This window comes from Nylanderia fulva, unplaced genomic scaffold, assembly GCF_048542155.1.
Source record: "Nylanderia fulva isolate GAGA-0341 unplaced genomic scaffold, ASM4854215v1 Scaffold22, whole genome shotgun sequence".
Taxonomy (NCBI): Eukaryota; Metazoa; Arthropoda; class Insecta; order Hymenoptera; family Formicidae; genus Nylanderia; species Nylanderia fulva.
The window spans coordinates 2,978,689-2,992,305 of record NW_028190285.1 but is presented as its reverse complement, the minus strand read 5'-3'; the positions used below and the strand labels follow the sequence as shown (position 1 = coordinate 2,992,305).

Below are 13,617 nucleotides of genomic sequence, written 5' to 3'. Positions count from 1 at the left end.
TACGTTTATGAGATTGAAATCAATTGGTATTTTGACACTAGAGTTCAGATGACATCAGATGTGCGTGTTTCTTCCCAACTCTGATAGCCAATTACATATATCTCAATCGTGATATAATCGTTCGTAAGCGCGTTTGACCACGCATCATCTCGTTAAGACACGACTCAATCGAAAATTCTTCGCTCGAGATCGAAGACACGTCTTCGAGTCGACGGTCCCATTCAAGCAAAAATTGAATACTAAGTCTCTTTAACGTCTCATTCTAACGAACGGGCAACGATAACGATATTGTCTCTGGTGTTGACGATCGCGCTTTATTGTGCCAGTCGCCTTTGCACAGCCGGTGAGAGAAAAAGACGAATACATCCCCAGATGACATCTGTAGCCGCATTATTTATAGATCCGACTCTGTCCCTCTGTCCTGGGATGAAAAAAAGTCATAATTTATACAAGTGGGCATACAGAATCGCGTTGTTAAATAAAGCCGCTATTGATAGGGAAATGTCAAGTGACTTTTCTCTCAATGATGGAGAAAGAAAAAGAGAGAGACTTGGACAAAGGAGATATTATATACGAGTAACGGTGGAAAAATATTTGAGAGACTCCGCCGCTCGTGTTTATCCAGATGAAATAATTGTCCAAGATAATTATCGCGGATCTAGTGCGCGACAAGAGATGTCCTCATAACGGTTAGCCAACATCGCACATCACACTGGATGTTCTCACTAGGCTCTTAGAGTGCTTATGGTTATTAGACAAATTACTCATTAATAAGAATTATTAAGAAATGTATTATCTTCTATTTTAATTTCTATGCGCAAAATAAAATTTAATAGACATTAAAATAATATTATATTTAATTTGATGGAATTTTAATTTAAATAATGAATATTTTTGCGATCTTCTCTTGATATTAATCACACATTTAATTAAGTAACATTTAAATTTAATTAGTATAAGTTTAGATATATTTTTAAACAATTTTCTGTCGGTATAAAGTGATTTTAGATCGTTTATTCGTGTACATGCTGTTAATTTTTAATTTTTTAATAAATACTCGTAGAAGATGTTATTTCTTCGACGCGACTCGACTACAATGAGAGATCTCGAGATGCAGACCTGACAAAAAGCACGAACACCGGGCGAGCATGTCGCACTTTTCATTAGCTTGCGAAACCCGCAATTCGCCACGATTAAAATCGTGCAACCTTGCGTCGTCGGCGACACAATCGTCTTTCTCTTCTCTCCTTCATCGTCTCAAATTTATTCAACAGACATTTTACGTCAATTCTTTTTCTCCGTCCTAAATTTTTCACAACCTCTTTTAAACTAAATCAAAGTAAAAAATTAATTAATATCAATTTTATTTGTCAAAACTTTAAATTTCTCTAATATGGCCTTAAGATAATTAAAATAGGATTTTAATTAAACACTTTAATTAAATTAAAACATTTTTTTCTAACCAGGCTTAAAGAATTTTTATTGCCTAATTTTAACTTTAAAGATGTAAATTTTATTAAGTTTTTTATAGTTTAAAAGGAATTATTCTACATTCGCTCGAAAAAAAGCGGTACGCGTAAAATTAGGAAAAAATCACCAAATTTCAAATGGCGATAATTTCGTAAATAATAAAGATAGGAAAGTTTCTAAAAAATTAAAATAAAGCTTGGAATCTCTACTTTAAGATTCTATTAATTTCAATTAAGCGAGATAAATGTATTAAAAATGGCGGGTGATAAAACGAGATTATGCAAAATTGAAAAGTAATGGCCATGTTTGCCATGACACATGATGTGAGTCAAATGTCGCAACTCAATGGGATATAAAACATATAATAGTACAGAGTCTCTCCTTTAAAATCCTTTTTTATTCATCTTGATACGATGAGTTTTCGCCGAGATATGTGCATTTGAATAGAAAGGTAGCGTTTTACTTTAAATGCGAATAACTCTGCGAAAAATCATCATATCGAGATGAATAAAAAAGCATTTTAAAGGGAAAACTCTGTACTATTGCATGCTTTTTATCCCATTCAGTTGCGACATTTGACTCACACCATGTTCCGTGGCAAACATGGCCATTATTTTTTAATTTTGCATTATCTTGTTTTGTCATCCGCCATTTTTAATAAATTTATCTCGTTACATTGAAATAAATAGATTCTTAAAGCAGAGATTCCAAGCTTTATTTTCATTTTTTAGAAACCTTTCTATCTTTATTATTTACGAAGTTATCGTCATTTGAAATTTGATGATTTTCAAATTTTAAGTCTATCACTTTTTTTTGGAGTGAGTGTATAAAGAAAAATTCTATTATCTATTAATATAATATTTTATATATAATTATAACAGAACCTAGCACTTCTTATCAATGGCACAATTTGATTAGATCAATTTAAATTAATCCAAAAAAATCTAAAATCTATTTTACAATGACTAAGGATTGAGAAGGTTGTTTGAATTCAATTCAGAATCTATGCTTTATAAAAAAATAAGTTCAAAGATAAAGAAGAGCAACTCGCGAGTCGAGCTTGCGCAAGTGTTATAAAAAAAATCCACCCGTGCACTTGCAACTTTGTGCAGTTTGGTTCATTTCTCATTTCGCATTCTGCCATCTCTTTTTCGCGGTCCGGTTAAGGATGGCGGTATTAAAAATAAAAAGAAAGGGAAATTCACAAGGGAGGAGGACGAAGAACTTGAAGCGAGATAGAGCAAATGGGAAGGGCGCGAATAAGAGGGAAAAAGAGAGAAAGGGAGCGAGAGAAAGGGAAGAAAAGGAGGGAGATGTAGATGTGCAAAGTCACAGTCGATCCTGTTTCGAATGCAAATCGCACGCATCTCGCCCTGCATTATACGCAAATGCGCGGCTCTTTAATATGCGAGAGCAAGAGGGGCGAGAGTGCAACGCTTACGCAACGCGAGATGCAACAACGAGAGATGATCGTTGGAGAACATCGATTGTTGCGCCGCTAACTAAACTAGAGGAAAAGATTCTAGAGAGGTTTCAACCTTTCAAATTAATATTCGTCAACGAGATCTTGAATAAATGTAAGCATGTCTTAAATTTGTTTGCATATCTTTCGAAATGTAGAATGTTTCGAAAATTCTCATTCACGAAATCTTCTTCTAATTTGAATATTTAATTTGTCTTATTAACCTAATTATATGTATAAGGTACTTTAAACAATAAAATTTAAATTACAATTTTATTTATTTAAGACGTTGACTTCCATATACATATTAAATTATATACACGTTTTAGTAAAATATTTTTAAGTTGAAAGAATATTTTCTTAAACCGCGAATGCAATATTTCAATAATTGAGATAACAACGAATGTAAAAATATTAATTAGAATTTTATGATTGAAGATATTTTTTGTTAACTTAGGGATGAGTTTACCGTTCGGGGCGTTGGCAATTACACGTCAAATTAATTACGTCTCACTTAGTGAAATTGATTATCACCTTCATTAAATTTCATATTCATTTAATTTGCCAACGTAATTAAGTTAGTGAACGAAAAATATGAAAGTGATAATTAAGTGGAGTAAAAGGGCTCCTTTTTTAGAAATCACCCGCAAGGGAGTGTCTTATTAATCATCCCGCGAGCGTGAGATAAGCATCTGGGTTTGCTCACGTAATCGCCACAAATGTCTTTGCTATTATCTCGCATCTTACAAATTAGATCGCGATTTGCGGGCGCAAGATAAATGAGCGCACGACTTAGAGTGCATTCTTACTCACATTCTACGCTTATGACGTTGAATTAATAATCGTCCCTCGCTGTACGACGAACGCTAATTGTTTCGTTGAAAGATATTTCTCTCGTCTAGCACTTTGCCTCGCGTAGTTCTTCATCTCTTCTCGCGGTTTTACCCGTCCCACCAGTTTTGTGCAATATGTGCCGCATTGTTTTCTTTCGGAAGAATTTGCATAAAACTCGTGTGCTCGCCAATATTGATTTTAGAGCCGGGCCAAGGCTCTTTCGACAGTTTTTTTTTCGATACTTTATTTTCTCCCGAGCCTAAGAAACTTACGTCATTTTTATGCGACTTCTTTAGCCAATTCGGAGCTTGCTATGTTTCCTGAAATTTTATGTGGGACGACATTAGAAATATTATACGAGAAACGATGAATTTATGTAAAATTGTACAAATAAATTAACATTGACGTTCTCGTGACAGTTTTTAAAATTATAAAATTAATAAAAATAAGAGAAAGCTTAAATTTCGATAAAGTAATATTAATCATATTCGAGATTATAATATTTTATAAAAGTATATATGAGTGTGGCTTCTAAATCTTTTGTCTTTTGTCCAAGATTTTTTATATAATAAAAAATAAAGAGCCGATAAAGAAATTAAACGAAAATCCAATATCTTTTTCTGTACGCGCATAGAATTTATAAAATAAAATTGATCTAAGACAAAATCGCTTCTGCGGTAAGAGTGTCCCTTGGCAAACATTAGAGTCATCCTGCTGGGGGCCTTTTCGGGCCCCGAGAGATACCGCTCCCTCGTGCACGCGCTATTACGCAAACAGGCCCACAGGCGAAAGATCATTGTCCTATGTCTTGTGCAGCTCGTGTGCGTCACGCAGCCCAATTATGTCTATACACACAGGCCCGCATTGGAAAAAATAAGAACAGATCGATGGGCTCGATATTCTCCGGTTAAGTTCTTAAATCATTTAATTATGTTTGATGCACATTTGAAGAAATTTAAAGTTCAAACATATAGATACGTCCCACAGTTAAATTTTAAATTTATACTGCCAAATAATGAATTACTCTGCACAATATATTTAATTAAAAAATATAAATTATTATGTATACATAATTATAAATTATAACACATACAGTGAAAAATCTCTCTAGGTTCTTGTTAATGAATAATTATCAACAAGTTTTAATGTATGTTTAATTGCTGTGTTATATTTGAAGAATAGCGAAATTTTAATACGCTATAGCATATTGGAAGAAACTCTCAAGATTAGAATTTTTCTGAGGATTTTGCGAATCCGATCCTGCGCCTCCGCACTGCAGGAGCGCCGCAGACAACGTGTACGAATTTGTAACGGCGCGACGAGCCCAGACACCTTACGGTAATTACTGACAATACGTCGGCAAAGCCCATTATTTAATGCTTGCTCGCAGTTGTATTTAACGCTCGAACGAGTCGACGGACGATGACGGCTCGTCTCGAAAAGGAGGAGAGACGTAATCTGCCGTCACAAACTGCTCGCATCTCGTTAATGCTGGATCCCGATATCCTTTTCGTTTTATTAGCGTGAAATACTTTCTCAACATCTTAATCCCATTTCTTCGCTATTATTCATATTATCATTATTGCTTCAGGTATTCCCATAAATCGCTTGTCACGATTTTGATCCGAGTTAAATGATTATTTCGACATTTCATTTACAATACATCAATCGCTTCGAATATATCTTAATTGCCTCTTTCTAACATTTTAATTATTTTTTTAATATTTAGCTAGAAAATTAAATTTTTTATATATAACACAGCTAATTAAAATGATTGTATTTTGAAATAAATTGTATACACACGTAAAATTTACCCAAAAATTGACCGATAATTATTATTCTCTATAATCATTTATTCTTACACGGGAGGAGAATTTTTTCTTAGAATTTACCCTCAAAGTCATGGTAATCGTGAGACAATATGGTATTAGAATAATTTTATAAGAGTTTCTCTGATATTTACTAAAAAAAAAATATTAATTGGAGAAACTCTTATAAAGTTCTTTCAATACCATATTGTCAACGGATGATTTTCGGAGTAAATTCTAAGAGAAAATTCTCTCTGTGTAATCATGTATATATTATACATTTGTAGAGACATATATGTAAAATATTATATAATTACTAATTTATTATTATTAGTTAATATTGCTGTATTATGTCACGATTTTACTGCTGTCAAGTTTTCTTAAAAATATAGTAAATAAAATATTAAAGAAGAAAAGCTCGGCAACTTTTGTAGAATCGGACACTTTTCTCATATTACACTCGTGTAATTTCGTAAGTTCGTGGTTTTACTGCGATTTTTTACTGCCGAAACAAGAGAAGAAATCTTTGGTAGCCTTCAGTTTACTCAGTAATATGGATAACAACTAAGATGATCCATCTGAAAAGATAGAAAAATGATTCAAGGCGATCAACTTTACCTATCGGGCGAATTCTAGAACAACTTGTTGCGCTCGTGTGATTCTTGCACCTGTTGCCGCTAATTCGAGATGAAGTTTCAGCAACGCGTATGACACGTGCACGTTCGTTCGCACGAAAAAGGAGCGCGGCACGTGTGCAGTAAACGTGCATCTTCAGGTTCGGATTTATTCCGTTCGTGAGAAATTTTATTAATTTCGAAAGAATGTATTTTTTTCGCAAAGTTAGATATATAATTTTTAAAATAATTTATATTTTTTAATTAAATGATTGTTATATAAAATATAATTGATGTAATTGATTTAATTAATTGACTATATACAGGATAAATGCAATTGCGATATATATTTTTAGCTCAAAGCTTTTTTTCTTCATTTTATTGGCTATTATTTATTATATTAAATACTCTCTTCGATAGTCGATATATTGTTTCCTTCGAGTCCGTTCCTGCGCGTTTTGCACGCGGCTTATGACTGCGGGCTGTGGGTCGTGAGGCCCCGAAGGCGCGAAACGGCGGGATAATTCGAGATCGTACGATCTATCAGCAAACCGGAACGGATGTTGGAAATTAATTTTAATTTTAATTTTCTGTTCGGTCTCGAAAGAATGAAATCGAGCGTAAGATTCATACGAAGGAGAGTCCATCTCGCCAAAAAGAGAGACAAGCTTGTCACACTTTTTGTTTAACTTCATTCGAGGATAAACATTTGTAAAAAATCTTCGAAATTAACGCGCGAGGATCTGCGCTGACCCTCGAACCCAAAGAAAAAAAAAATACGCCATTTCGGCCCGAAAATATCGCGATTGCTCCGAGATAGGATCGCGCGCGAGTCCCCAAAAAGGAGACTCTTATCGAGATTTGGCGCGCGGGCGTCCGCAGAGGCCCGTTTATTACTTTTCTCGGAACAATGTTGCGAGCGAAGGCCGATGAGTCGCGGAAAGTATGCACAACTTTCCCCTTTAGAGCCTGCTCTTTATTATATGTACGTATATATACATATATACACCATGGATCTCTTCTCCGAGACGGACATACGTCGCGCGAGCACGTGTCAATTAAAGTCCGTGCAACAGTCCGGGGATTTTTCATTTCACCTGGCAAGCCGCAAGGCCACGTCGCTCGGTTCTCTCCCTTCTCGAGAGATCGACACAAAAGAATCTGTCTCTCTCGATTGTCGATCTCGCCCGCTTCAATTGCCCGAATCAAAAATTTCTTCGACCAAAAATCTTTCATCATGAAATCCGTCATTAAAGAGTCTCTCTCATTAAAATTACGATATAGATGTTTCAAGGATCCTCCCTTCGTACATTCGTTCCCGATTTTTTCCAGCGATAAGCTCGATTTTTGGTATATTATATATTACACGAAGTCTTCGGTGAATTTTCGACGAATTTGACGATCGCGCGTTTTGAAGGGCAACTACTTGTTCGGGGTCAAAAAATCGGTACGGTGCGAATCGGCGAAGTTCGGCGAATTAGCGAGCGCGAATTGACGAGAATCGAAAGGGGAGAGATAAAGGGACAAAAGGAAAGAGAAAGAGAGAACACTTACGTAATCCTGGTCGACGCATATGTATGCCGATCGCCCGCGGCGAGACGAGACCTTGCCGGCGTGCATGAGAACTGGGCCGCGTCGGGCCCAACGAGAGCCCCGGACTCTGAACCTAGACGAATCCTCCGACGCCGCGGAGTCTGCGCGAACTGGATTTCGCGTGCCGGATTCATTCCAATGATTCTGATTGTGAGATCGAGATACCGCGTGCTCGCGTCGACGTGAGGAGAGGATACTTACATCGATCGTGTCGGGATAATTTTATTGACGTTACATATCCGATATGCATCAAATTTTATTACAAAGAGTCTGCGATTGTATAACATGTTTTATTATACATATTTTTTTAATTTAGTTAATTATATATATATATATATATATATATATATATATATATCCGTAATTTTAGAATTATATAAAATTTACTATTTTTTTAAATACTCTAATTTATTTTATCGTACACACGTATAATAAAACTATAATGCTTACATCGTATACACATGGATATTTTTAGGTAAATTGAGAATTTACCTTGAAAATCATGTAATCATGGAACCAATGTGTATCATGGAAAAATTTTATAAGATTCTCTAATTAATATTTTTATCATGATAAAATATAAAATATGTTCGATTAATTTTACTATGTACATATTAATATTTTTTATTATGGTAAATATTAATCAGAGAAACTCTTACAAAATTCTTTCAATATCATGATTTTCAGGATAAATTCTAAAAGCAAATTCTCTCCGTGTTTAATTTGATAGATATAATTATGATGTAAAATGTTTGCGCCAATATTATATTGGATCTATAGATATTTACCAGCAGTTTGCAAAATAAGTTTACAAGCAATTTGCACAGTAGAATTAGAACGATTTACTTTTATCTATTGCGATTATCATCAGCTGTCGATTTGCTAATCGAAGGTTGCTACCTTCACACGCAATGCTATTATGAATCCTACATAAACTGTTCTAGGTTCACATTTGCCTCAATTTAAAAAATTATATATATTAACAAACGTCAAGCTATCATAAGTTTGTAAACATATTAAATCACGACATATTAAATCATAAAAAATAACAAGTTGTCAAATGAAATTGAAGAATAATATACTATTATGTATACTAGGAAAAATTGTGAGTAAACCTATAGATAAATAGAACGAATTAAAAAATTGATTTTACATGAACATTTCTAGGTCTCTCGGACACGTGTATATTGATTTGTATCTATAATTTATAACGTGCATTATTACATACACGTGTGTATTTGTGCAAATTTTTTGTATAAATATATCGTAAGATATTTAAATGACATTTGTACATCGTCATTTAAATATCTCACCATATATTCATACAAAAAATTTGCACAGATCGCTGCCATGCGATTGTTTAACTATAAAATGTAAGATGTTTCTAAACTTGTGGAAGATACTGTATATATGTATTTATGCACACGTGTATGTAATAATGTACATTATAAATTATACATAGATAATACAAATCAACATACACGTGTACGAGAGACCTAGATGTAAAATCAATTTTTTAATTCGTTCTATTTATCTATAAATATAGTGTATTATATTTAAATTGTATAATCACATATTTTATAAATAATTTAAAAAATAGCTTTTTCTGTTAATTTAAAACTTTCTCTTTTATAAAATGAAATATCTTTGATAAATTAACTTGTGTGTGTTTTTAATAAATACAAAGTAAATATTTCAATATATGAATTTACACGATCTTCGACATTCAGTCTCTAATAATTTTTATATTTTATTTATTTGATTGTCCAACTATTTTTCGCCTCATTAGTTAAATCAATTTAAAAATAAAATATTTGTTACATCACATATATTATTTTTATATTTGTAAAATAGATATTTTCGTATAAATATTCTTAGAGATGTTCTTAGAGAATAAACAGATGTCATCTATCCGTCTATCTACGAGAAGGTCGGACGTTTCGCGAGATCATTCCGAATCGTTCATGCGATCTCCACGTAATTACATGCCGGGTACGTAAGAAGAATTTACAAGCAGGCGTTACACGCAGTGACACGCTGCGAGATTGTCAAAACGCCTGTCGCGGCGACGTTGATCGTTGGGAAATCGTTCGAGATAAATCCGAGAAACAAATTTCATCTCTCTTTCTCTCTCCTTCTTTTTGCGGTAGGCGTGGGACCGCATGATGATTATGAAACAGACTTTAGAAATTTTCTCACGGCCCAGACTTTTATTAGTCACAAGTTCGCCGATCGAAACTCGAATCGTACTATACGTTCGTCTAATAAGGAATGAAACAATAGAAATATAGCAAAAAATTAATAGAAGGAAATTATTTAAAAAATACATATTATTACATACACGTAAATGTAATTTTATAATTCATCATAATAGTATAAACAATTATTAATTTACAATGAAAAAATGTTACGTTATTCGCTTTCTAATTGATATTTAATATTTATTTTTATGTTAATTAAATTACGTGTAGTTATTAATATTTTATATAAATATTATTATGTACTCTAAATTAATTGTAATAATTAGTATAAAAATTTATTAATGTTTGATAATAATTTTTGAATTTTTAGGTTTTAGGTCCGATTTCCGGTTGTCACGTAAACCCAGCTGTATCACTCGGTCTGATGGTCAGCGGAAATTGCAGTCTTCTTAAAACAATTAGTTATGTGGTCTGTCAATGTTGCGGTGCTATTGCGGGAGCTGCTGTTCTTAAGGTAAGACTATAGATTTAATTAAAATTCATTGCAACGCTTATACTTCACTATTTTTTTTTCAAGTTTGCCAAGTTTATTTTTTGTAAAGTTCAAAGAAAATTAATCTAAATTTTAAATTAACTTTTATTGATTTTTAAAAACTTCTTCGATTAAAAAGAAGATGACAAAAACTGAATGTAACACGCGCTTTAAATTAATGTAATAATTATTTAAATGTCGAAGAGAAGAAAACGGATAAGTCAAATTTTCTTTATATTGTCATTTTTAAGAGATTTAATCTTTTTAAAATTAATTGAAATTATCGCGAATTTATTGCTAAATCGTATTGTATAAGTAATAAAATGTATATGGGGAGGTCAGCGGGTCATGTACTCGATACTTTCATTTGAACGTGCCTTACGTACGTTCCTTTACATACGCGTGCAATCGTAATGATCGTCCGGCCGAAGCGTGAAATCGATCGTTGATAGGCTGTCATTTCGATTTGGCACGGAGCTCCGTCTTGTTCGTATCAATTAAATCGCTGTTACGCAAGGTCAAGGTCCTCTCCTTCTTCATCAATCGCACGCACACCCATTACATCAAAAACTAGTCGCATAACCGATCTCCGGCTGGGTCATTCGTGAGAGAACACGTGCGATACCATTTTGCGTATTCTTAATTAATTGACCGTGACCGAATAAACCAATTATTAAATTCCTCATCATCAATTTAACGCTGTCAACGTAGCTGAATATAGGAAAGATTATGCAAATTTCACGAATCTGTGTTCTATTTATACAGAGTATTTTCTCTTTAAAATTTATTCTGAAAATTTTGGTAATCATGAGACAATATGGTATTGGAAGAATTTTATAAGTTTCTCTGGTTAATATTTATCACAATAAAAAATATTAATATTTATCACAATAAAATATAAAAAATGTGTTCGATTAATTTTACTATGTACATAGTAACAACAAAATTCTTTTAATACCGTATTGTCCCATGATTACCATGATTTTCAAGATAAAGTTTAAAAGAAAATTCTGCGTATATAATGCTGTGATTTAGTAGTAATTAAAAAATTGTTTGCCATATGGCTAATGAAAAAATGTTATCGATTTATAACAATATATAATAAAACCACCCTGAGAGTTTTACCCATAATATAATATACTCTTATGCAGGGTGTATCTAAATAAGTGTAAAAAATTTTAGGAGATTATTTTCTTTGTCGAAAATTAAATAGGTTTTTTTATACATATAAACATATACATTTCAGACAAATTAAAAGAATGAAACTTGGTGGTTTCACTTTTTTAATTAGTCTGAAATATTTCAGAAAAAAATAAAAACTTAATTTCTACCTCCCTCTTTAGAAAAGTGTAAACTCTTCAGGGAGAAATATAAGAGTATATGTTTATATAAGAAATCTCTTTAATTTTCGACAAAGAATCATCTCCAAAAATGCTTCGCACTTATTTAGATACACCTTGCATCTGAGTCTCTCAGAAAGGAAAACCAATTAACTTATAAAAGATCATTTACATTTTTTAAAGAAATTTATCATATACATAGATCGAGCAATTATAAATACCTTTTCTCCCTCGCGAAACCTCCTCGAGTCATCTAATCGAATCGCTTCGTCAATTTCCATCCAGCTGATAATACCCGGGACGCAGCCCGCGAACGGCCTCGGTGCCACCATGCTGGGTCACGGCGTATCGGTGTCTCAGGGTGTCGTGATGGAGGCCATCATCACGTTCCTCCTAGTGCTGGTGGTGCACGCAGTGACAGATGCCAAGAGGTCCGACACGAAGGGCTGGGCCCCGTTGGCGATCGGTCTGACGATCGCGACGGCTCACATGGCAGCTGTACCCATCACTGGCAGCAGCATGAATCCCGCCAGGACTCTGGGTCCAGCTGTGGTGGAGGATGCGTATCAGAATATATGGGTCTACTGGGTGGGTCCGCTGCTCGGTGCCCTCTTGGCCGGTGGCGTGTACAGGATGGGTCTGAGGGCCCACAGGGATGAGGATGAGGGTTCGTACGACTTTTGAAAGGGTTGCTTAAATCCGTGAGACGGATCCTAATAATAATATTTCGCGAAAATTCGGATCGAAAGTCTCCCAGCTGTAAATAAAGAGATGAACATGTAGTAAAGATGATGATTTTTTTATGATTTTTGTTGCAAACGTATGACAACTGTAAAAGAATAGAATTTTGCAGAGAATATATATTTGTAAGTAAGATATATATATTGGATCCACTGCAGATTAGAGAGGATCGAAATGCTAGATACGAAAAGTTCAGAAAATTGGGAGCTATTGATATTTGAATCGAAACTGTTTCATAATCTGTAAATGTAGATTCAACATATGCACACGTATTATGTGTTTTTTATGTGTTTTATTTTCTCGAAATGTATTAATCTTTATCTATTTATACGTGAAGATCTTCTCATCATTTACCATCTATTAAATTGTATTTGTCTAGTTGTTTTTTATCTTTAGAAATTTTATAGCTGATGGTATATAATAATTTATCGAAAAACATAGTCGAAAACATATCGACATTATTGTATAATACTGTATTGTGTATACAAATTAAAATAGTTTTATATTATATTAATATTAAATTGATATTATATTATTAATGATTTTTTATATTAATTTTTCATATTATATTTTACGGACTAAAAGAGAGATACACATATAATTATTATACAATAATGCGTATGATATCAAATCGATGTCTTTCCTTTAAAAAATTATCTTTTCATTTTAAGAAATTAAATGCATTCTTCTCTAGAATGCATAGAATAAAAGATAATTATCAGCTATAATCTCATCATAATTGAGGATCATTATCAATCGCGTAAATTCTATTTGTCAGTTTGTATATCGCTTTCCATTGACTCTGAATTTTGTATATATTGTACTTAAGTTAGCTTGTATCGAGAGATAAAATTTTTATTAGCTTTTATTGATCTATAATATAATTTAGCATACTCTAGAAATTAATTAGCTTATAACGCACAGATACAAATGAGAACATTAACAAATATATTCTTTTATTATCGATATTTTCGCGTTTATGAGTTCTTATGCTTGCTAAATATTCCCTCTCTCGATCTTCC

At 33.2% G+C, this 13,617-nt stretch overlaps 1 protein-coding gene across 3 annotated transcripts in view; it reads left to right on the top strand.

Moving 5' to 3' along the window:
* LOC114928712 (aquaporin AQPAn.G) overlaps positions 1–13,563 on the top strand; it is a 32,690-nt gene extending 19,127 nt beyond the window's left edge. For all 3 annotated transcript variants that reach the window (XM_029299980.2, XM_029299981.2, XM_029299982.2), the window contains 2 exons: positions 10,353–10,496; positions 12,140–13,563. In XM_029299980.2, the coding sequence (XP_029155813.1) occupies positions 10,353–10,496; positions 12,140–12,538 (543 nt within the window). In that variant the 3' untranslated portion in view covers positions 12,539–13,563. The remainder of the gene's footprint in view (positions 1–10,352; positions 10,497–12,139) is intronic.
* Positions 13,564–13,617: the final 54 nt, after the last annotated feature.